Source organism: Lupinus angustifolius, chromosome LG06 (assembly GCF_001865875.1).
Source record: "Lupinus angustifolius cultivar Tanjil chromosome LG06, LupAngTanjil_v1.0, whole genome shotgun sequence".
In the NCBI taxonomy this organism is placed as follows: domain Eukaryota; kingdom Viridiplantae; phylum Streptophyta; class Magnoliopsida; order Fabales; family Fabaceae; genus Lupinus; species Lupinus angustifolius.
The window spans coordinates 2,269,030-2,292,916 of record NC_032014.1 but is presented as its reverse complement, the minus strand read 5'-3'; the positions used below and the strand labels follow the sequence as shown (position 1 = coordinate 2,292,916).

The 23,887-nt window shown below is 31.2% G+C and overlaps 4 protein-coding genes across 6 annotated transcripts; 3 read left to right on the top strand and 1 right to left on the bottom strand.

Moving 5' to 3' along the window:
* On the top strand, nt 110-3,624 carry LOC109348845 (acetylornithine deacetylase-like). Its single transcript, XM_019589431.1, has 10 exons — nt 110-508; nt 838-1,082; nt 1,366-1,474; nt 2,252-2,390; nt 2,494-2,551; nt 2,647-2,664; nt 2,834-2,956; nt 3,107-3,260; nt 3,344-3,377; nt 3,470-3,624. Exons 1-10 carry the CDS (start codon nt 176-178, stop codon nt 3,571-3,573), a joined length of 1,317 nt encoding a protein of 438 aa, XP_019444976.1. The 5' UTR covers nt 110-175; the 3' UTR covers nt 3,574-3,624.
* Nucleotides 3,801-7,653, bottom strand: LOC109348846. The gene is made up of 9 exons (XM_019589432.1): nt 7,157-7,653; nt 6,747-6,898; nt 6,254-6,349; nt 6,099-6,161; nt 5,360-5,428; nt 4,988-5,090; nt 4,787-4,858; nt 4,385-4,473; nt 3,801-4,271 (listed from the first exon to the last, which is right to left on the bottom strand). The coding sequence occupies exons 1-9, from the start codon at nt 7,464-7,466 to the stop codon at nt 4,125-4,127; spliced, it is 1,101 nt and encodes a 366-aa protein (XP_019444977.1). The 5' UTR covers nt 7,467-7,653; the 3' UTR covers nt 3,801-4,124.
* Nucleotides 14,777-16,836, top strand: LOC109348844 (transcription factor bHLH25-like). The gene is made up of 4 exons (XM_019589429.1): nt 14,777-14,908; nt 14,998-15,498; nt 15,876-16,232; nt 16,496-16,836. Exons 1-4 carry the CDS (start codon nt 14,852-14,854, stop codon nt 16,571-16,573), a joined length of 993 nt encoding a protein of 330 aa, XP_019444974.1. The 5' UTR covers nt 14,777-14,851; the 3' UTR covers nt 16,574-16,836.
* LOC109348843 (transcription factor bHLH18-like) lies at nt 20,059-22,751 on the top strand. Of its 3 annotated transcripts, none has more exons than XM_019589427.1 (5): nt 20,059-20,179; nt 20,255-20,357; nt 20,438-20,992; nt 21,302-21,697; nt 22,447-22,751. In XM_019589427.1, the coding sequence occupies exons 2-5, from the start codon at nt 20,310-20,312 to the stop codon at nt 22,525-22,527; spliced, it is 1,080 nt and encodes a 359-aa protein (XP_019444972.1). In that variant the 5' UTR covers nt 20,059-20,179; nt 20,255-20,309; the 3' UTR covers nt 22,528-22,751. The 3 variants fall into 3 exon arrangements, with proteins under 3 accessions (XP_019444972.1, XP_019444973.1, XP_019444971.1); XM_019589428.1 differs by having other exon boundaries at nt 20,059-20,357; nt 20,438-20,790; nt 20,827-20,992; XM_019589426.1 differs by having other exon boundaries at nt 20,059-20,357.

The following is a 23,887-nucleotide window of genomic DNA, read 5'->3' as shown; positions in this document are numbered from 1 at the left end:
TATATATATATTAAACTCTTATAAATATTAATTTTATTATTATAGTAGTTATTTCTCAACGCTTACCTTATCCGTCAATATTAATATAATAAAAAAATACATTTAGAGCAGTTAAAGCTTAATATTATTGTAATGAGCAAGTGAATGTAACAGTAGATCATAAATTCCAATTCTCATGGCTGCGGCAACAAACTTGAAAGAAACACTAGGAGATCTGAATAAGGATTATTTCGTGCCCCTTCTATCGAAACTGATCGGTGAATCAAGGTATGTACAGAACAACCCACCGGAGCTGATTCCAGAAGAAGACAGGGTAGTGAATCACGTGCTCGATGTCCTCCGACCATTCAGCACCACCACCGGCGGTGGCCCTTTGATCCTCAACCATGTCACTTATTTTCCCGGCAGAGGTAACCTCATTGTCCAGTACCCTGGAACCGTCCCCGGCAAAATCCTCTCTTTTGTTGGTTGTCACATGGATGTCGTAACCGCCGATCCCAACGATTGGGTAACACCGTAACACTGTCTCTCTATACATGTTTCTAATATCTGAAGCACAGAACACTTCAAGATAATAGTAGTTATCATGTCCTTATCTCATTTTACGCACTCTCATTCTCCTAACCAAATTTACACATCTTTACATTTATTTTGTGAACTTCTGTTATAATTGAAAATGTCACAATAATTACAATTTTGTTAGATGTTATGATGTTTACCACAATTCAGGCTAACTTTTAAAAAAATTATTCAGTTGTATTGTGTTCTAGTATATGGGTGCTTCCTAGTTGGTCATAAAATTTTGCTGTTGAATAATGGTGAATTTGGGCTATGCAGGATTTTGATCCGTTTACTTTGGGTATTGAAGGGGATAAACTTAAGGGTCGTGGAACAACTGATTGTTTGGGACACGTTGCCCTTGTTACAGAACTAATGAGGAGGCTTGGGGAAACTAAGCCTAATTTAAAATCAACTGTTGTTGCTGTTTTTATAGCCAATGAAGAGAATTCTGCTATAAGTGGAGTTGGTGTAGATGCACTTGTTAAAGATGGCCTCCTCGATAACCTAAAGCAAGGCCCATTGTAAGTGTTTTTTATTTCAGCACTAACTTTTTCACAACCAATTTAGGACAACTTTTGTTGCCCCTTTGGTTATTATGATGCATCTATACCTTATTTTATATTATAAGATATTAAAGATAAAAAGTAAGTGAGAAATAAAACTGATAGAATAGAATATGGTGTTCAAAATTTATTGTTCAAATAATAGAGGTCTTATATCAATTTTATCTAATTGATTTCATTAGTAATTTCACTTTCAATTATGATATATTTGGAAGTTTTAATTTATGGAATCTCTGCTCAGGTTTTGGGTTGACACTGCTGATAAACAACCTTGCATAGGAACCGGTGGTATGATACCTTGGAAACTTCATGTCACAGGGAAGCTCTTTCACAGTGGGTTAGTGCATAAGGTATGTTCTTACATTATTGTCTTGATTTATGTTCTGATCTGTAAGAGTTCAGACACAAATACACAATGGCTCTGCTTTTGGATGGTTTTTCAAAAATGATATATTCACTATGATCTCAGAGTGAAAGTAGCACCTATTGAGTAAATATGGTATGATCGTGCCTGAGATTGTTGAATGTGTATAAGCCCTAGTTAAAAGAGCTGATAAGGTGGAGAATAGTCTCATAATAAGAGTGGGAGTGAGAGAGAGATTAGAGGCCTGGGTATGAAGTGTTACCATAGTAAGTGAATTGCAACTCTATTTCACTTCACCCAAACAATAGCTGGCCTCTCCTGCAAATGAAAATGAGATAAAATTTAATCATTTCCATTCTACTGCATGTTCATTCCAGCTTCTATACCTTCTCTATCATGCATATTCCAGATTACAAAACTAGGCAAAAGAAAATAACTTAGGCTGCACCTTGTACTTGATTCTGTGAATATCAAAGAAGACTACAATTGCTAGATATTCTTTTAAAAGAAAATAAATGTCAGTACTGTATTTGCTTTTTTCTTGGCCCATACTTCTGCTTTTTGAGAACTTGTGTAAGTATCCAAACAGACAATAATATTATGGAAAATGGTGTCTGTAAAAACCATGTTTCCTTAAGTTTATGGAGTCAAGGAGCACTAATATGTGAAGCACAAGTTGCCGACAGATATTAATATTTTTAACCTTCAAGCTTTTGAATTTTGTTAGAAGTATTGTAGTTAATCTTAGTTGGTTACTTTGTAGGCTATAAATTCACTGGAGCTAGCCATGGAAGCTCTGAAGGAAATCCAGTTGCGATTTTATAAAGACTTCCCACCGCATCCACAGGAACAGGTCTATGGGTTTGCGACTCCTTCAACCATGAAACCAACCCAATGGAGTTGTAAGTTTTGGGCCTCAAACCCTCAAGTACTACTTTAATACTATTCTTTAATTAAAAAGAAAAAACTTCAATCTTCATAATATAATTGTATTGTTTACTGCAGATCCTGGAGGTGGAATCAACCAAGTTCCAGGGGAATGTACTATTTCAGGAGATGTCAGGTTTATCCTCCTCCATAGAATTATTCAAAGCACTTGTTAGGATGGTGTAGCCTTAATACCTTATAGATATCTTTTGTCTTGTTTGTTTGTTGCAGGTTAACTCCATTCTACAAGTAAGCAAATTGTTATACTATGGCTGAAGTTTCAGTCTTTTGTGAGCTTGGGTTCAATATTTTGTTCTTTATCTTTCTAAATTATCACATTTGCAAAGTAGTTCCTTACAAAGAGGAGCAACCACTTGAGGGTGTGATTTCAATTGATTTATGAATATGCTGTGTTCAGTGTGAAGGATGTAATGAATAAGCTGCAAGAATATGTGGATGATATTAATGAAAATATACAGAAGCTAGAAACAAGGGGGCCAGTTTCAAAATATGTCCTGCACGATGAAAACTTAAGGGGAAGGTGTGACTGATTTCCCTTATCTATGCTTCTTCATTATAGGAGAAAATATATATGCTCAGACTAAGATTTAATTTAAAAAATCAGTCTTTTTAGTTTATAATATTTAATCACTTGATATCTTTCTTCTGATCGGGTTGCCTTCATTTACAGTCTTACTCTATCTTTCAATGAGGCAAAATCTGGAGTTGCTTGTGATGTTAATTCCAGAGGTTTCCATGTTTTATGCAAAGCAACTGAGGAAGTGGTTGGTCAAGTAAAACCTTACTCAATCACTGGGAGTTTGCCACTCATTCGGGAACTACAGGTGAAAATCTATTCTCATTATTCAATGAAAGGTTTTGTATTACTTACATTCCTTACCTTAACCCTTCTTTCTGTATCATATAGGATGATGGCTTTGATGTTCAAATTTGTGGCTATGGTATGACCTACTACCTAAGAACAAATTTATGCATATGTTGAATTTAGAAGTAATGAAAATAATAACTCCTTACATTCCCACGTTATGTCCAGGTATAATGGCAACTTACCATGCCCAGAATGAGTACTGCCTTTTTACAGATATGTCGCAAGGATACCGGGTGTTCACGAACATCATTTCTCAATTGGAAGATTGAATATAGCAGTTTAAAATATTGTGGGCACACACTCGTTATTTTAATGTTATTTTTTGTTGAAAATTTCATGATACATGAGTAAATCACCATAGCTGGTGGCCAATTAAAAGATGGAACTAAGAAACATGAAATGTGAATATACAAATTCTAGTAAGATCTCCGAGTCTTCCTTGAACCAAGAAGAAATAAAGATAAGATCCATTTTCACAAACAAGAGAAGAAAATACTAACATCCATTCATTATTTTCATGCAGTTTATTTTTTCCTTTTCCATCCTTTAACTTTCCACTTACGTTTTCATGAACTTGCAGTTGTCCATTATATACAACACAGCCTAAAATTGGACCCAATCTGTATTGGATGAGGAAATTAATGTGATCATTGCAACAAGACCTTTTTACACCTCCTTCTACTGAAGAACACTGATATATACTGTTATGTACAAGACCATACCTCAACTAACATACAAGTAAACTTCCCTTTACATGATTAACAACTATAATACATATACAAGTTATTTTACAAACCTTACCAGACAATCAGGGTCTTCCCTACTTGAAGTTTTTTTCTTCTGATTTGAGCTGTTGGATTCTTTGATGTAGTCTACGCCGGTGGTCATGTATCTTCCAAAGGCCATGTCCCAATATAACGGTCGAGTATATGCCATGTGTGATAATCGGAGAAAGAATATTATTTGTCTGCCACATGCATTTCAAATAAACATCCCAGTTAGTTTCCATCCTTTGAAATCTTAGACAAACTACCAAATATATATTAAAATCAAAATAGAATGCTAAGTTATATAGGTTACTTGGATCCATTCGAAACCTAGGTACAAGGCAAGTAGTCCTTCTAGAAGTGGGGAGTATATTTTTCTCATTTGCCGTTTCTCATACCAGGCTGCAAACAGAAAATAGACAACAGAATGAGATTCAGACGTTACATGTAGAAAAATGCACTAGTAAACCTTTTCATTTTAAAACCTTGTTCGACACACGAAAAGATATGAAGCTGCATTTTTTTAAATTTATTTCATATTTTCTGAACCAGATGCACATTATTGAATGTACAAACATTAATGCTCTCACAATTAAATCCAAATTTTATGTTTAGATAAAGATGGAAAATCATGTTCAGATCCTGCCAAGTGGGGTTTGAGGAGGGTATATGAAATTATTCTAGTATATTTAGCTATGGAGAAAAACAATTGAACCTTCAAACAGCTTTTTCAAATCTTGACGACCAGAGCGAGATTGTAAAACTGGAGTAACAACATAAGTAGGATCTGAAAGAAAGAATGAGAAAAGAGAGAGCTTAGAATAGGTGCATTGCATCATTAGTCAAGATCAAAACAAAGTAGGAAAGACAAGCAACAGAAAAGAGAAAACGTAAGAAAGGCAATAACAGAAGTAACCTTTTGGAGAGGCAACCACATAATAGAGAGAACCAGTCAGGACAGCTGTAAGTACAGCTGCAAATGCCTGAGCAAATGGAACAAATATCGGCAGTACCCCGGTCTACATTTTAGCATATAAATCAAAGTTAGTCACTGGAATGAAGCCTTTATCTGTGCATATCTGTAATATATGAAAGGATGACATGACACACAAAGCTCACACCACTGTGGGGTTTGGAGAGGGTCAGATGTACATAGCATTATCTCATTACCGCCAGTTTGCCATGTCACGAGGTAGCATGTAGCAACCTTAACAATTAACCAAGACTCACCCAATCACCCTTATAACGTACAAACTACAAAGCAATACTTAAAAAATGGGATACATACCAAGGATGCCATTCCTTGAACATCCGTTATAAGATTACTGCCTCGTAAAAATATCTCAGCCAACGCACCCTGTAGAATTGCGCAAAAAATAAATAAACTCACATAGTAACCCATGCAGAAAAGAAGATTATTAAGGTAAAAAATTTATCCATTCTTTATATTTCAGAATGAAACCTTCTGGTACTCCTGTTATTTTTTTCTAGACAATATCGACCAAATGCAGCATAAGTGTAATTCTATTATCAATTTCAAGATGCAGATCATGGGAAGGGGAAAACAGAAATGCAAGATTTTCTCCCTTCTGGATAAAAAATTCAAACCAGCACAATCAGTGACTTCGAATATATTAGAGTTAGAGTAAGAGGCAGGTTGTATCTAGCTATGGATGATATTTTATAGGACTCAAAACAATCAGAGAGTTATAGATGGATCTAGTTATGGATGATAATTTGTAGGACTCAAAACAATTCACAGGGTACTATACATCTTCAAAAATACAAACCAATTACAGGTAGAATGTCAGCACATTTTTTAGCAGTCATCATATTTTATTCATGCAAGTCACAGTATAACATCTAATTCGTCTATGATGGACCAACGTTAATTCAGGATTATATATGCCTCAAACCCAAAATCCATGTTTCATTGCTCCTAAATTTATAGCTTATCCGAAACAAAATTACTTAGACATCTCTAGGATGGGACAATCGAAACCGAGTACAGAAGCTCTCAAACAAACCTGAACTGCAGCCCTGTAGAAAAGCTCCTCTCCCACTGAACTTGCAGCAACCATCAGTATATACTGTTGAGTAAAATCAATTAAATCTTTCTTCACCATTGCACTTGAATGAAAATAGAACAGTGTTACCAAGCAATAATTTTTTAGAAAATAACCTGCCAAGGAGACATCCCATAGAAAAAGTTCCAGAGTTCTTCATCTTCTACATCTCTAATGGCACGAGCATGAGGTGATAGCTTCACAACTTCATCCTTTTGATAAACACACTAGTTATTAATTTAAAGTTTCGAAGAAGAGGTAAGCTGATGTTTATGAATACTGAATTCATTTAAACAAAGGAACCAACCTAGAGCATGTTTGGGTAAACAGCTTAACCAAGCTCTTATTCACTGAGCTTTTTTTTAAAAGAGCTTATTTTCACAAGGAAATTAAAAAAGAGCTATTAGGGTCATAAGCTATTTCCATATAAGGTTTCCATAAGTTCTTACAAACATCCCCTAACTAGAGAAACTCCCAAGTAAAAGATGGTAGAGATGCTATGCATTCCAATTTTCAATTTCCACCAAAACATGAGAATTCCAATAAGTCGAAAAACAGATAAAAGTGCACAACATTATCATCATTCACGCTATGTATAGAAGAACTTACATCAAGTATAAAGAGAAGGGCCATAATTGGAGGAACTGAATAACCAAGCCCTTCAAGAATGGCATCTAATGATAGATGAAAACCCCCAAGAGAGTCAATTCCTGTGATCGAGCATATAAAACTCCCCGCAACAGCCATGGCACCATAAATCCCTAAAAATGGAAATTCATAAAGAACTATATATGCTTTGAAAAGCAAACTCCAAGATACAATAAACAGGAATCTAAAGTTTCCATTTTCACTTTTCAAAACATTTCATTGGTTTTAAAAGAAAAGCTTACTTTTTTAATAGGCAACTATTATTTCCTTATTTAAACAACAATGCAAATAAATAAGCAATTCTACATTTCAGTAAAAGAAGAAAAAAAGGATAAGCTTTAGAATCGAATAACACTTTGTATCTATCTCACCGATGCCATAACTGAGTCTAACAACAGCACCAATCTTTTCCCAAACGGGGAAGTCAGCATCATTTAAGCTACGATTGAGTGTGGTAACCTCCATAGCAGGTGTGGTGAACCCGGTTCGAGTTTCTCCATCATCTATGGTTTCACCGGTTCTCTCAGCAGAGGCCTTAACGCAATGATGTACGAGCCTGGAATGGAACCTCTTCTTCTTGTTTGGGTATAAACCACATAGCTTGGGATAGTTTGAGAGTCTAGGTGGAATAATAAGAGATGAAGTTGAAGGATTTGGAGTTAGTGTTAAAGAGAGTTCCATTCACTCGAGTTATTTGCTTGTTGAAAGAGAGGAAAGAGAGGAAAGAGAAGAAGAAACATATTCAGAGTTTAAGTTCTTCATTTTCTTGGTGCCACATGTGATTATGTTGGATTGGAACACGTAAGATATGTCTCGATTTCTTGAAGTTCTTTATTTTCTCTCTCTGAGTCTCTATTTAAGTGTGGTGGGTCGTGGAGCAAGAAGAGGTTGAGGTAGAAAGAGAGAAAGAGAAGTGATATTATGTAGTTTTGATGAGATTGAGAATATCCCAACAACCATTCACTTTATGACAGGTGGACTTCAGATAATATTGTCTTCTTTTCTTTCGGACTACATGCTATTAATAGCATAAGCAGATTTAATTTGATCGCACCAAACCAAGATTTTCTCTAATTATTACGTGAGGTCGATCAGTTCATAAACCACAGGTTATGACATATCTTATTGTTGAATCAAATGTATAATAATATCTAATCATATATTAATTTTAAAGTGTAATATCAATATATTTTTAGTGTAAAAATTGATACATATTTAATATATTATTTATCATTTATTTCTATTATTTTTACTTAATAGTTAATAATAATGTTTAACATAAAATGATTGATAATGTAACGATAGTCTAAAAACTTTTACATTATTAATGCAAATATTTTTTCCTAATTTTATATGTTGAATTTTTTTTTTTTTTTGCTAGTGGTTGGTATGATAATTAGTTTGCAGTCATTATTATATTTTATCATTTTTATATGATACTTTTTAAGAGATTGATTTTTTAGGTCTTTTTTTCTAAATTTTGAAGTACAATAGTTGATTTTGTTATAAGACACTTCCATTAATGAGAAAATTATATATGTCGTATAAATTTTATATATTATCATCATATCATCTATAATTTATATTAAATTATTATTAATTCTTTAAAAAATAATACAAATGGATAAATGACGTAATGACTATGTATAAATTTTTATAGTAACAATAAATAAATATTACACTTAATTATCAAATGAGCACATATAATTTTATAAAACAATGTAACTGAAGAGAGAAACTAACTATATTAATTAACCTTCTCAGTTTTATTGAAACAATCCAAAAGATCCTATAAAAAAGACCAATAAGATTAACTAATAAAGACAAAATATATAATCAGAGCTTTAGGTCTCAAATGAAACTAACATAAATCGTTTCACTAAACTTTACATATAAAGCTCTCTCAAGCTAATGTTCAATTTCCCACTAATGTAATGGGCTCTATAGGCACAATTATCCCTCTCCATAAAAAAAAACTCATCCAAAATATATCGAAATCGCAAAAACTGAATGCATTTAGATCGTGTTGGACTTATTTTTTAAAGACCAATTGGTCCGGTCCGGATTTTTGTTTCATCTCTTGGATCCAGACCGGACCGAAATAATATGTAAAGTTTAAGTGTGTAATATTTTTAAGTGTCTTATAAACTTAATTTTAAGTCTCAACTCCAAAATTGTACCTATATTTTATTTGTTATATTCTATAACACACTTATATATATGTTGTTATGTTTTAGATCATATTGATTATATTTGATACATTTTTTTAGAACTTGAATAAATCTCACAACCAAATAAAGAGGATTCAAGTGTTATTCTGACTGAGTGTTTCATTATCAATTTTATTGTTGTAAAAGTATTATTGTTATTAATCATCGGTGGAACTAACTTTTAAAATTACGTTACCGGTGCTCATATTATTGTTATTGATATATTGTTGTCTTGTTGTCTTGTTATTACTGATATCTTGTTATTGTTGTTGTTACTATTTTTTACTTTTATTATTATTGTCTTATTGTTTATTACTATTTTATGATGTTGTTTACTTATACTATTATTGCATACATTTAAATGTTGTTGAACACTATTTTTATTGTTGTTTTATGTTTAATATTTAGTCATTTTTATGAGTTTTGAATATAACTGCAATTTTAATATTTTATAAAAACAACCGATCAAAACCGAACCAAAACTACATATTATATTTGAATCGGATTGGATCAGACATCTTAATATAAACAAACCAGACTGATCCAAAACTGCATGTTAATTACATATTTAGAACGGATCATTTTTTTTTTTTTTTTTGCCTAAAAACCAATCTAAATGGAGCATGAACACCCTTACTCTCCACGTCCCTTTATCGAGATTGTCCTTGTCCGCACATTTCTCTTGGAACATATTTCAAATGGTGTTAGTCTTTATTTGGGTCAGTTGATATAATCTGACATTAATGGGCTAAAGCATATTCTCAAGCACGTTTTTTGGGCTAGGGCCGAAGACTTTAAAATTGTATGATGGGAAAAAAGAATATTTATATCATATGCAATTAGGATTTCCTCTTAACCAAGATTTTGGGTTTGAATTTTATAGATGAGAAAAATATTCGTTGAGAGAGTTAGTCTCACGTACCTATGGATGTTCTCGGCTTGGACAAGATTGTCTCCAGTGCGAGAATACTTGTGGGTAACAAAAAAATACAATTAATTCTTTCCCAATGAATAAAATATTATTTATAAAAATAAAGGGAGAGTTGGCCAAGAGTGGAAAAACACAAAAAAACCATTATGGAATTATTTTTCTCTTCATACGATTTTTTTTATTTCTCTCCATCTTCACTTGGAAACCAAACAAGGAAAAGTTGCCTTTAATCCTTTTTTTTCTTTCATTTGTTTTTAAACTCCACTAGACGTAGCATAAATGGGTCTAACTTGATTAGTGTTTGTAAAGAATGAGTTAGATTTACTGCAGCAGCATTAGTTTTTGCTGCATTTGTTGTTTGTTGGTAAAAAAAATTATTATATAATGTCATTTTTTATAAATTAAAAAGAACTATACAAGGGGTTGTTATAATGATGTAAGACCCTCCTATATAATCATACAAACTAGAAAGTCAAATGTTCAATTATTAAAAGCGACATTTGTTGGAAAAAACAAGATATTAGTTTCTTATCTAAAAGGTTAAATGTATATTATTCATCATACAAAAAAATATAGATAATTTAAACATTTTATTAAAAAGGTTAAAAATAAAGCTTTGGTAATGGTACATTAAAAAGATGGATGAGTAAATAATCAAGTTTGATACTACTTTTAAGCAACCAAATCGAACCAAAAACTAAAAAAATCATGTGTTTTGACTTATAATTCACTCAGCTATGGTGTGGATTCAATCCTTATCAATTTCATTTCTATTTGCCTTTATGTATAGATTAGACTACTAGTACTCCAAGATATTTATATATAATAATTACTGGTTGTTTATAATTTTATAAAATTGAAAATTAAGAATATGATCAATTAGTATGGAAATGCAAATAACAATGGAGGGGATATCATCTCAACCCTTGAGATATACTGTACCTTGTACCATAACATTCTTTTTTTGAATTATTTATTAGTAAAAACACATGAATATTGTCATAACTAATTTTTTTATACATTAAAATGATATAAAGGTTTATATGAATTATCCATGACATAAGTTTATGCTATCCCATAACAAACGAAATGATGTAACCAACAACACATTCATCTAATAGTATAAGACTTTACTAAATCCTATAGTTAAAAGTTTGATTCTTAGTAGTAATATTTATTAGAATGGGCAACCATGAACTCCGAAAAGGATTAACTTCTTATACAAAAAAGATTAGAGAATATTTTTCGTAGTACAAAAAATGAAATGATGTTGAATTTATTTTAATTTTTCTGTATTCCACCTTGTTCTATTTTCTTAAACTTCATTTTTTTCTACATCTTCCGTTTAAAAAAATTAGATGAATAGGTCCTTGTGTTTAGCCCATAACCCCAAAAATCAACTTAGTTGGGCTAACATATCAATGTTTTATGATCCAAAGTTATCCAACCCAAAAATTAAACTTGAAAGGCTTCATGAGACGGAAGTGAAAATAATAAGTGGCGTACTTCTGTTTTTTCTTTGAATATTTTGATAAAATATTTCTCTATTCACGCGAAATAATTCACTATCACGTACTATATTCTCAGGATCATGTATTCGTGTTAATATTTTAAGAGTTTTCATCACGAAATAAAATGTATAGATTCCTGTTAATAAATTAATTATGATAATTTCTAATTAATTTCTTATTCTACTCTCTTTACATGAAGTGACTTAAATTATAAGACATCATATCTGTCCCTAATTTATAGTGTGACTCGATCATAATATGCCGTAAGAAAATAATATATTGCTATGTTGTCAGTTATAGTAGATATTCTTATGATCTTTGTTCAGTAAATAATAGAACAAATCATAAATCGATGACATAACAAATAACATTATTGTAACAACCACTAATTATTTTCAATCAAAGTAGGCGTACAATAATGAGCAGAAACGACAAGCGAGAGTCATAACTTTTTTAGCATTATAACTAGAGATAATTCTTTTTAAATGCAAGCGCCAGTTTGAGGACAAAAATATAGGACAAAGTTTAAATATAATTTAAATCAAACAGCTAGAAGATTCTCTTGCAACTTGCCAGCTCATGTCATAGCAAAAGGGGAACTAACTCCATATCACAAAATGAAAAAAAACACGTGATATTTTATCCCCTTGTGTTCCAACCTCACATGAACTACTTGCATGTTTGCACCTCATGGTTTGCATAGATACCCACACCCATATGATTACTGTTCATCTTCCCTCTCCACTTTCCTTGATGCTATCTTTATATAAATCTAATTGAATATTAATTTATGTCGATTTTGACTTCAATATAATATTGGAGACCATTTTCCATCATCCCTTCATCCATAACATCCTCCATGTTACCTTACCTCCTTAGATTTAGTAAAGTAGTTGCTTGATCTTTATCTTTCCAAGAATTATAAGAAAAAAGCTCAATTGTCATTAAAGGAGAGTTATGATGGTAGAATTATCAAACATTAAGGATTTGTTTGGTTCTAATGAAAATGTCAGGAAAGAAAATGGATGGAAAGAAAAAGAGAGGAAAATTAATTTTTCCTAGTTTGATTGACAAAGGAAAAGAGACAGGAAAGAAAAAAGGTATAAGACCCATGCTAAAATATTTTCTTCTTAAATGATAGAGGAAAATACATGAAAAAACATTCTTTTGAAAAAATGACCATAATATCCTTGTTTTATTTTTAAACTCTTACTTTTATCATATTTTTTCCTTGAATTCACTTTCTCATCATTTCTCCTCAAATTCACTTTCTCATATTTTGTCCTACTTCTCATATGAGTTTTTCACTATAACAACAAAAATAAATAAAACTTTATTCCCATTTATTTTATTTAATTTTTTATTCTTTCTTTTTTGTGGTAGAATTTGAATATTTTTTACAATAACAAAATGCATTCGTTTTATTTTATTTTCTGTTTTAATTATTTTTTAAGAACTTATGATTTGTTGGGTGATATATCATATTATTATTTTTAAGAAGTGTTTTTCTTTAATTGTTATTTTTATTATTCATGTGATGCATAAATCACTATATTTAGGTTTTTTCTACATATGCTTATTTGACAATAAAAGTGTTTGTTTGATACTTATACATCTTGTAGTTAGTTTGGTAAAGAGAATATGAATCTCCGATGTTTTGTACATACTAAAAACAAAATAGTAACATTTCTTATTTGAGGTGTTTATGTAATTTCATAAGTATACTTATTCTTTTCCTTCACTCTTTGTACAACCAAACAAGAGGAAAAAAAGTTATCACTTTTATTCCTTTCTATTTCTTTTAAACTAAACAACTAATTTTTTAGCTCAATTTCTATTCATTTTAGTTCCTTAAACTTCCTTTCCTTCTTTTTTCCCTTCCATTTTCCTTTCTAAACCAAACAGAGTCTATGCCCAATGTTGGCAAAAAATGAAAAGACAAGTTGCAGATGTTTTTTTCGTGTGCTATTTTATAATATATTAAATGGTGCAAGGGTCCAAAGGAAAAGACAAGCATCAAAAAAAGCATATAATGGAAAATCAATAGTCCAATACCCACATCTCCATAAGAAAAATGTGCGCCATACGAATTAGGATACATCATTTTCTTTCTATGCTGACTATATTAATTAACGATATAAAATAATACATCTTAACCAAAATATTTCTTCTATCATCTTTTGAAGTTATCAAAATTAATTTCAATAATCGTAACTGAATAATTAATATATGAAATATAAGATAAAAATGCAAAAATGAAAAAGTTAGCAATTATTGATAGGAAAAAGATGTAGTAACAATATAAGAGTTTTTTACACTGTAACTGTATCATTCATTACTGATCATTATTGACTCTCAAATATAATTGATACAAATGAATGATGGATGATAAATGACTATGTACAAATATTTACATTATCAATGCATAGATATTACAATTTTCTTTCTATCCTAAAACGATATATAAAGATTTTATACGCTATTAATACATTATATACAATTTATTTATATTACTTTTATTTAAAAATCAATAATAATTAAATATAAATATGAATGATGCAATATCTAAAGTAGTGAAAATGAAATGGGAAAGCAAAAAATGGCTTGTACTGGGATGACTAATTGACTCAAGTGTGGACATTAATATATCACGTGATTCTTGCATGAGTGCATCCCATGGCCAGGTTGGCTGAAATCAGCAATAATATGTAATGCAGATTTTGTTAGATTTCCATTGATAATCCATATCTTTTAGGTTAACTTGTTTTCAACGGTGAGAAGAGAGAAAAGTGGCAACCTTCTATCAGGAGTAGCTTGTGTTCTTAAAGACACAAATGTAATGTCAATACCTAATAGGTCCAAAAAAATGAAAAAATCTGAAGTAATGAGAAATAAATTTAATTTTTTTTAATTTAAATAATTAAAAATAATAACAAAAATTAGACTCTTAATTTTTGGGTATTATATATTAGAATTTGGATTTAGTACTAAATTTTTTAATACTTTAAAGAAGATCTCAACCGAGTTTCAAGATACCATTTAATAAACATCAGTTATATTTTTTTGATACATAAATATCTGTTATATTAGATCATTAAGAACTAAGTTAGTGATCTATATATCTCCGGAAACCATGTTTACTCTATATTAAAAATAAGAACAATATTTCATAAAAAAATAGTTTATGATTCATCGTATGTGTAATCGATCATAACACACAACTTTCTGTTTGTTCGGTGCGTCAAATATTTTCCAACGTGCATTTTGATGCAATTGTCTTTGTCTTAGTTTTGTTTTTTCTTATAAATCTTTTTTTTAAGGCTACGGGAACAGCAGGTTGAGACTGCTATAAAGAAGGCACAAAGGGAAGTCTATTTCTGAAGCCAAGCAGTGACTACATACAAGTCGTGATCGATGGAGAAATTAAACATATCATTAGATGCATCAACAGCTAGCTGGTTAACTGATTTGGTATGAAATTTATACATATCTTTTAATGCATAATTTAACTCAATATCATTGGATGATTTGTTTCTAATTTTATGTGGGAAATGTTGCAGGAAATAGATGATTACAATTTGTTTCCAGAATACGATATGAGCTTGTTTAATGTTGATGATATAGAGTTCCTTTCGCATGACATAGCAAGTTCCTTGCATCCTTTGCATTCAGATGAGATGAGTTTAGAGAGACCCACCAAGCAGCTCAAAACAAATAGTTGGAACTCATCCAATATCACTGAACATTTTTCACCTGATCTTTCTTCCTCTTCTTCTCCCACCACCACCACTTCCCATAATTTGTATTTTGAAAACTCAAACTCATCACATGTCAACACCTTAAACCCAAAACAGAACGACCTTGTCTCAGTGTCACAGCCACAAGAGAGAAACACCAACTTGATGGCACAAACAAGAAAAGGGACATCTGAAAACCAAAGCAAAGGTACTAAGAGGTCCTCTTCTCACGGTCATAATCACATCATTGCTGAGAGAAAACGAAGAGAGAAATTGAGCCAGAGCTTAATTGCTCTTGCAGCTCTAATTCCTGGCTTGAAAAAGGTAAAATTCTCCCTTCTTAAACTAGTTTTTATTACCATCAAGAATGAAAATGATGAATATATTAGTGATAAAAATATATGAACCAGTATTAGATTTTGGGTTAATTAAATATGCTTAAATGTTGTTCCTTTAATTCATTACATTGAATGTTATGTGATGTCTCATATGATATTCTAAACTTTAAGTAATGAAAACATGTTATATTAGTTAAAAAAAATTAAAATTTTTTTATTATTTTTTCTATTTTTATTTTAATATTATTGATCTAAAAGATAATTTAAAATATTATTTAAAACATCTAATCTTTGTCCTTAGTTAATTAATTATTAGTACGTACAAGGTGAATAACTTGTGTTATTCAAACCATTTAAATACAGATGGACAAGGCTTCAGTCCTTGGGGATGCAATAAAATACATGAAAGATCTCAAAGAACGGTTGAGATTGTTGGAAGAAGAGAGTAAGAAAAGAGTGGTAGAGTCTGTGGTGATTGTAAATAAACCACAGGTCAGCGGTGATGATGATTCCTCGTCATGTGATGAAAGTGAAGCACTTCCTCATGTAGATGCAAGAGTTTCAGACAAGGAAGTGCTCCTTCGGATCCATTGCCATAAGCAAAAGGGTATTTTGGTCAAAATACTAGACCACATTCAAAAACTTCATCTCTTTGTTGTCAATAGCACTGTCCTACCTTTTGGGAAGAATTCTATTATTGACATAACCATTGTTGCTAAGGTAAAATAATATTTTTTATGCTGTATTAATTTGATCATAGCTTTAATTATTCAGAGATTAATTTGACTAATGTTTTTAAACAAAAGAATGTATCATTTTATGTGCTAGGAACTAACATGTAAATTACACTCAAATTTAAGAATATTTGGCCCTTTGCTTTTATATTTTATCCTCTTCCATAGTATTTATTTTGAGAAATTCTTGTAAAAGCTTGTGTTATGTCTAGAAACTTACCCAGATTGCTCTCACAAATTTGCTGGCAGATGGGCACAGGTTACAACTTGACCTTAAAGGATCTTTTAACAAAACTGCGCGTGGCTACATTGAAATCCATGTCCTAACAGTTAGGTTGGGTTGGTGAATGGTGATGTACTGACATCTTATACCCAAACATTAATTGAAAATCTGAAGTTGATTCAATTGCTGGTATTTAATTCCAATGGATGATATCTCCTGTCCCCACAATATTATTATCAGAATGATGGAGCTCCTAGGCAAAATGTGTTTTTATAATTGGGAATTGGGATAGATATTTGGTATAGAACCTCTATTGATGTAAGTGTAAGGAAGTATCAAGATCGTCTATAATATGAGCTTATGTAAGCCTTGTTTTATAGCAAATAGATATGTGGAATTGGAAGAGTACAAAACTTTACGTGACTTACTTTGTAGGCAATTTTCCTGCATGAACAAAAAAAGAACATATAGTAATATCACTGTTTATTATGGGTATAGAATATATTTTATACACAGTCAATAATTATGGGTGGTTGTGTGCATATCTTTTTTTCTCAAAAGATATTGTCTTATTATAGTTTACTATTATATCCATTTTATATTCAAACGCTATGTTAAGAGAACCCTTATTTAAATGCTTCTGATAAAAAAAAGTTATTAATTTGTAACTGATTGGGACGTTATTTAAGTGGACCATCAAGTTTGAGGTCCAAAAAACATTTGAGCCCAATATTAGCCGTTTTGGAAGGGTGAAATGAAAAAAGATAAAAAGTGTTCAATAAAAAAATTTGTATACGCTTGATGAGTTTATAACATGAAACAAAACTAGCTACGTATTTTTCTTTGTTATTATATCACCATCCTCGTCATTTTTAATTTTTTTTTATCTAATATAAACAGTGATTCATCATCATTTAATATTTGGCTGGAATTCTTACACCTCATACCAAACAAAACAATAACTATTTGTTTTAAAAACTCACATGCATAAATCAGAATATTGGACATCCTCAATTCCTCATCAAAAACAAAATGTCTTAAAGTTAACATATGATACAAACTTATGAGTACGGCTCTTGAAATATGTAGCCTCGTTCAAATGATTTTTTCTTAAAAGTATATAAAAATATTTAAAAATGTACATGAAAATTCGAGCCAAGTTATCTTCAATATAGAAGTTAAGCGGGTCATGATCTCATATGGACGAGTTTTTTAAGACCTGCAAGAGAAAATCTCCATTCATTTAGGCCACTAGCAATTAGTTAACTAAGTTAAGTATTGATCTGATGTTAAATTAGATTATCTCTTTGTCTCTTACATTGGGGATCTGGTGGGAATCTTTCTTTAATTATCTCCACCACATAAGGAATCATAAAAAGTCCTACAATAAATCATTTTCTTTATTATTGTGCACTTAATAGTTAATATATTAATAAAAAGTCTCGACTCAGTTTCTCCAATCAAAACATGGGCATTAACCGATCATCAATTATAATACCTCCTCGATATTATTAATCATGACATTATGAAACATGTTAGTACCCTCTTATTTTTATGCACGATAGAAGAAATGTTTTCCCCTCTATTCAAAGTTAAACGACAATAAAAAACTCAAGCAGAAAATAAATCACAATTAGAGATGTCAAAATGCACCTCTCTACCTGGTTTGGTTTTGTCCTCAAAATTTAAATTGGCACAAACGATATTGTTTTAATGGACGAAATTATATGTGCTACTCGTTTTAAAGCGGACTAATGAGAATGCAGACAAAATAAAAAAGAAAAAAATATACGACAAAATAAAAAGAAATTAAATTAAGTAGTTGAAGAGTAAATTTTTTAAAAATCTTAATATTTTATATGAAAACTGAAATTAAACAAATTACATTAAATCATAAATTTTTGAGGCATTATATAATAATTTATTTGAAATTTTCTTTTTTTTCTTCTTACATTATTCATGCCAGCTGTCCATATTGTCTAATAAAAATGTACACGTTTTCCAGACAAAGGATAAAATTTGTATGTTATATCTACTAAAAATTGTGGGTTGCGCCCATAGAAATGATCCATTTTGCCATTACTATTTTGCAATTGGTGTTGTTGGAAAACTAATTATAACTCGATCCACATTAAAAGTACCTCAAAATTTTACGGACAAAAAAGAAGAAGCTTAGTGGGGTTGGTATAAGTTTTTAAGTGATCTCTCAAAAATAATAAGCTACTAACCATTGCCTACGATTTAGATCACATTGACCAGACCATATTAAATATTTATAGAACGTTTTGCTGAATGAAATGAATGTTATTATTAATTAACCAAAAGGAGGCTTATATACAAGTGGTTTTGTTGTCTTGATCAACCAGAAACTAATGCAAAAGGAGACTATACTAGTTAAATATAACTAACTCTTAAAATACAACTCACCCTTGATGTAACTAACTAACTAACTAACGATTATAATTATGTAAACCAACGATTCAAGACTAAATGAAAATAGAACAAAAAAATAGAGGTACTTGCAACCTTGAAATGTAGCCCTCATTCACTTTGTGTTATTTATCTATTGTTTTTCGTTTAAACAATAAGCACCTGAGCCCAAAGTTTGACTGAGAAGAGGACATATATTGATGGCTTGAATTGATGTATCAATGTTGGCGTGAATTGATGAATACCAAATAAATTTGGTTTTAGGTGTGATAAGTATTCGTAGTTTTAATTAGGGGTGAGCAAGGACCGGTTGGGATGGTTTAAAACTTATCCTTACCCGACCCTAAATATTGGTTGAGTCACTTTTTGAATCCGGACTCGACCCTAGATCCGAAGCTAACCCGACCCTAAATAGCGATCAAGCCAGTCTCTAAACTCGACCCGACCTTGACGCAATTAAATATAATGCATACTCATTTTAGATAAAGACTTCTCAATATTATTTATTATTATGAATATGTAGTTTGATATATAAAATGATATATGTATATATATTATTAATCATGTATATATTAAAGAAAAATTAAAGAATAAATGATACTTTCGATCAAAAAGACATTATTACTCTATACACATTTAAGTAGAAACACATGCAAACATGATGAGCGAGTGGCCTCGGGCGGGACAGGTCGGGTCATGCTTGGTCCCTACTCGACCCTAAATATTGTCTGGTCTATTTTTGGAACCCGAATTTGACCCTAGTCCCAATAGGATCCAACCCGACCATATATGGTCCTGATCATAATCGGGTCGTGCTAGGTGAGGGAGTAGGGTCGGGTCCTACTCACCCTTAGTTTTAATAGTTACATTTTAAGCTATGAACTTGTTAAATTAAATATATTCGTATTTATATTAGTTTGTTTCCTTGTGTTTAATTAATGAAACATAAGTTGAACTAGTGAGTTAATCTTTCTTTATTTTGATGGAAATAAAGGATAGTGTATGAATTTTATATATTGTAATTATATTTATTATCATTCACTTTTTATTATAACTGATTCTACAAAAAAAAAATCTAAATAAATAATAAATGATGTAATAATGATTATTTATAAATGGACAATTGCCATGTTTATATCATTAAATAAAACATTTTCCCTAAAAAAGAGATGAACTTATCCATGCCCGCACATGGGGAGCTACTTTGTCTATAAAGGATAAACAAAGCAACTTTTCTCAAAACATTGATCAATTCCACTGTCGCATAGGGTTTAGGAAAGGTAATGGTTGTCATTTTCACTTGGAATATATGAATAATTGAGTGTATTAGTCTTTACCTTTCCCCCTTCTTTCAGAATCATTGATTCTCAGCTTTATTGCAAGTAACTGAAATATAAATTGCAAAGCAACATGACATCAATAGAGGAGGAGTCATGGACAAGTTGGTTGTGTGATTTGGTAAGTAAAAACATAGCTATTAATTAATTGTACTATATTGTTATTAAACTCTTGTGCTGACCCTTCACATGTTTTTTCAGGATGCTGAAGACTACAGTTTCATCAATGAATCAGACACAAACATGGTTGAGGGAAGTTTTCCATCTCCTAATAATGATGTAGTCCCAACAATACAAGAGGAGAACTCAGAAAGCCAACTTTCTTATGCAACCTTCAACACTGAAAACTCCAGCACTATGAGCAATTGGGATGATAATAGCAGCAATTTTGAGAGGCCTGCCAAGGTAATGAAGATTAGCACCACTTCAAACACTGGGTACTTTTCACAGAAGGACTCTACTCCCTCTTCATATATTCTCTCCTTTGACAATGTGAATCCAGAACCAATATTTCTGAGCACTGATCCCAACTTGAAGCCAAAAGCCAAGGTTGTGAATAAGCCTTCAATGGGGTTTTTGGAAAATGAAAGGAATGAACCAAAACGCAATATTATTCAGGAGGGGAGAAAGAAGTGTGTCTCGGTGAACAGATCTCCTCACCATGCTCAAGATCACATAATTGCTGAGAGAATGAGAAGAGAAAGGATTAGCCACCAGTTCATAGCTCTTTCAGCCCTTATTCCAGGCCTTAAAAAGGTTCAATCTTTTTCAATCATTGACAAAATTCATATCTTACTTTTGCATTTGGGTGTGTTAATTTGTGTCGTAGGTTCATATTATTTGTTGAAAAGAAAAAAGTTTCTTGCTTTTCTTTGAACTTCTTTAAAGTCAAGAAGGCATGTTTGACTACAAAAAAAGATTGAAAAAGTGAAGATGAGAAGTTGGACATCAAAATTATTTCATAATATGATAATCTGATAATTTATGAATCTTAACCAAACAAATATAACGTGCTATGAAAACATGGTACGAATTAAGGTATACACTTTTTTCTTGGGTGTGCAGACAGACAAGGCTACTGTGCTTGCGGATGCTATAAAACACGTGAAAGAGCTTCAAGAACAAGTGAAAGTACTGGAAGATCAGGCCAAAAGAAAACGAGTAGAATCAGTGATATATGTTGAGAAATCTAAGGTTTCATCCTCGGAAGATGTCTCAGACACGTCGTCAAATTCCGGTGATGGAAACTCCGATGACCCTTCATCAAAAACAACTCGATCATTACCAGAAATCGAGGCAAGGGTATCAGAGAAGAACGTGCTGATTCGGATCCACTGCGAGAAACAAAAAGGAATTCTGGTAAACATACTCAAAGAGATAGAGAAGCTTCATCTCTCAGTTATCAATAGCAGTGCATTGCCTTTTGGGACCTCCATTATGGACATAACAATCATAGCAGAGGTACGATTTTACTTCTTGAATTTAGGATTTAGCATTCATCGATCAATTTCTCAGTGATGTGGCTTGATGATTAGTTTGGGATAATGCAATAATTTCATATTCTTCTTAAAGTATAAGCATTTAAAATTCATTAATCTATAAATTACTGTTATTAATTATCGTCATTGCAACTTACAGAAGCCTGATCTTTAAAAATGAAAAATATAACGAATCCTAAATAAGATATTTAATAATTTTATATATTTTTTACAAATTTTATATTAACTTTCTAGCAAATGCACTTTGTTGAAACTTAAAACACTTATTATTAAAAAGTTCAGGGTACTTATAGCAAACTCATTAATTATATACTAGTATACTAATTAATTAGAGTATTGCAATACATTGAAAGAGTGTATAAAAATTTCATATAAACATTTTTTTATAACTTCGAGATATAAGAATTTCCATCTTATTTTCATAAGGGCACCATTATATATTTATATGCATATTTAGGAGCAAAGCTTTAATGACATATTTGAGATATATAAACTTTGAAAGTACTACAATATATTTTCGTTTCCTTGATTTATTTTTATAACTTGATGTTATAAGTTTAAATGTCCAAATAAATATTATACATCGTATGAGTGGATGAGATCTCATGCGTAAAGGAAACGGGACTTGAGTGTTTCGGTTGCATTAATGTCACAGTGATCTCTAATTTAGGACGCATTTTGACAAAACATTATATTTGGTTGGAAACGCAGATGGATGGTGATTTCAGCATGAGCGTGAAGGAGCTAGCTAGAAGCCTCAGAATGGGACTCTTGAAATTTAGTAGTAGTTAAACTAACAGCTGTATCATTTCAATGCCCTCACTTTAATACAAATGGTGTGTCAATAAATGTCCATGGTCTCAGCAATAATATGCTATGCTTAGACAAATAAGAAGAAATAATAATTGAGAGAGGTCCGTCAGAGACTCAGATCAATTATTGGAAAGTGGATTTGACTGACCGCAGGATGGGCATACCCTTGGAAATCAAGGCACCTCATGGAAAATATGTCTTATGAGTTATGAAAATAACATATCATCAATAATTTTAAATCATCATAAATATGATGTGTTCAGAGCATCAATTTAAATATAAAAACTAATTTTATAGTATGATATGTTTTTACAATATTACTATTGTACTTCCCTCCTGCCCTTAGTGTAACCTGCTTTGTTATCAGTTTTTTTATTCAATTGAGGCAAGCCTGTTTGTTTGTGTAGTAGTAATGTTGAAGATAAGGTTTGTTTTTCATGAAAAAAAATATGTAAGAGATTATTTACAATTTCACTACATTATTCACTAATGATTATTAAATATAGGTAATGTAAATAAATGAATTAATAAAAATATATATTAAACGTCGATAAATTTTTATAATGACAATGGATTGATATTTACATATTACATTTTTTTTATCTTTTTTCTTAAGACATTATTAAAAGTTAAAACAATAGTGTCGGACATTAATTTGGACCACAAGCATCTAAGGCACATTTTACTAAGATTAATGTAGTCAAAGGGATAGGATGATGAACCAAAATAAATAATAATGTTTCAACAAATACCGATGGATAGTGTTTATTTGATTAAAGAAAATTGGCCACGATGGCGAATTTATTTTTGCGTTTTGAGTTAAGTTGGGAACATGATCTATAACTGTTGCAGAGCTGTTGGCACTCTGTCACGGGTTTAAGCTTGCGCTTAGAAAGAGGGTTTAAGCATATTGTAGTGGAAGTTGACTTTTGGGTAATGGGTGCATCTCAACGCATCCAAGTGGTTAGTGGTGAATCATATCTCAAAGCTTTGGGGTGTAATAGGAGGTAAAAATTTCAAGTATTTATATTTCAATATAAATCAACATGTAAGTAATTCGTTGTCTATCTTATTACATAATATTATCTTTATTGTTTAAAATAGTTTTTTTCGTTTAAAGACCTTATGCATTATCCATAATTAGATTCTCTGTTTAATCATGTCATATACATAATATTAAAATAATACTAATTGATTTTGATATTGACATTTGAGATGGATTATTAGAGTCAACTGTAATTTGTTTATCAGGAATTTGATATTATCCTAATTTTTACGATTTTAGATTAAGACATTGTTTTATTGTAATTTTTATTTGTTTTTTATCTCATTATTTTTA

Bases quoted from the DNA above. Each gene is read 5' to 3' on its own strand.
- LOC109348845 (XM_019589431.1), top strand. From the start codon at position 176: ATGGCTGCGGCAACAAACTTGAAAGAAACACTAGGAGATCTGAATAAG. The intron at 1,475-2,251 runs GTATGTTCTTAC...GTTACTTTGTAG, and splicing joins ACAGTGGGTTAGTGCATAAG to GCTATAAATTCACTGGAGCT. The intron at 3,261-3,343 runs GTGAAAATCTAT...TGTATCATATAG, and splicing joins CACTCATTCGGGAACTACAG to GATGATGGCTTTGATGTTCA.
- LOC109348846 (XM_019589432.1), bottom strand. From the start codon at position 7,466: ATGGAACTCTCTTTAACACTAACTCCAAATCCTTCAACTTCATCTCTT. The intron at 5,429-6,098 runs GTTTGTTTGAGA...GCAATTCTACAG, and splicing joins TCTACAGGGCTGCAGTTCAG to GGTGCGTTGGCTGAGATATT. The intron at 4,474-4,786 runs GTTCAATTGTTT...TTCTGTTTGCAG, and splicing joins TTTGAAAAAGCTGTTTGAAG to CCTGGTATGAGAAACGGCAA.
- LOC109348844 (XM_019589429.1), top strand. From the start codon at position 14,852: ATGGAGAAATTAAACATATCATTAGATGCATCAACAGCTAGCTGGTTA. The intron at 14,909-14,997 runs GTATGAAATTTA...GAAATGTTGCAG, and splicing joins CTAGCTGGTTAACTGATTTG to GAAATAGATGATTACAATTT. The intron at 15,499-15,875 runs GTAAAATTCTCC...ATTTAAATACAG, and splicing joins TAATTCCTGGCTTGAAAAAG to ATGGACAAGGCTTCAGTCCT.
- LOC109348843 (XM_019589427.1), top strand. From the start codon at position 20,310: ATGACATCAATAGAGGAGGAGTCATGGACAAGTTGGTTGTGTGATTTG. The intron at 20,358-20,437 runs GTAAGTAAAAAC...ATGTTTTTTCAG, and splicing joins CAAGTTGGTTGTGTGATTTG to GATGCTGAAGACTACAGTTT. The intron at 20,993-21,301 runs GTTCAATCTTTT...TTGGGTGTGCAG, and splicing joins TTATTCCAGGCCTTAAAAAG to ACAGACAAGGCTACTGTGCT.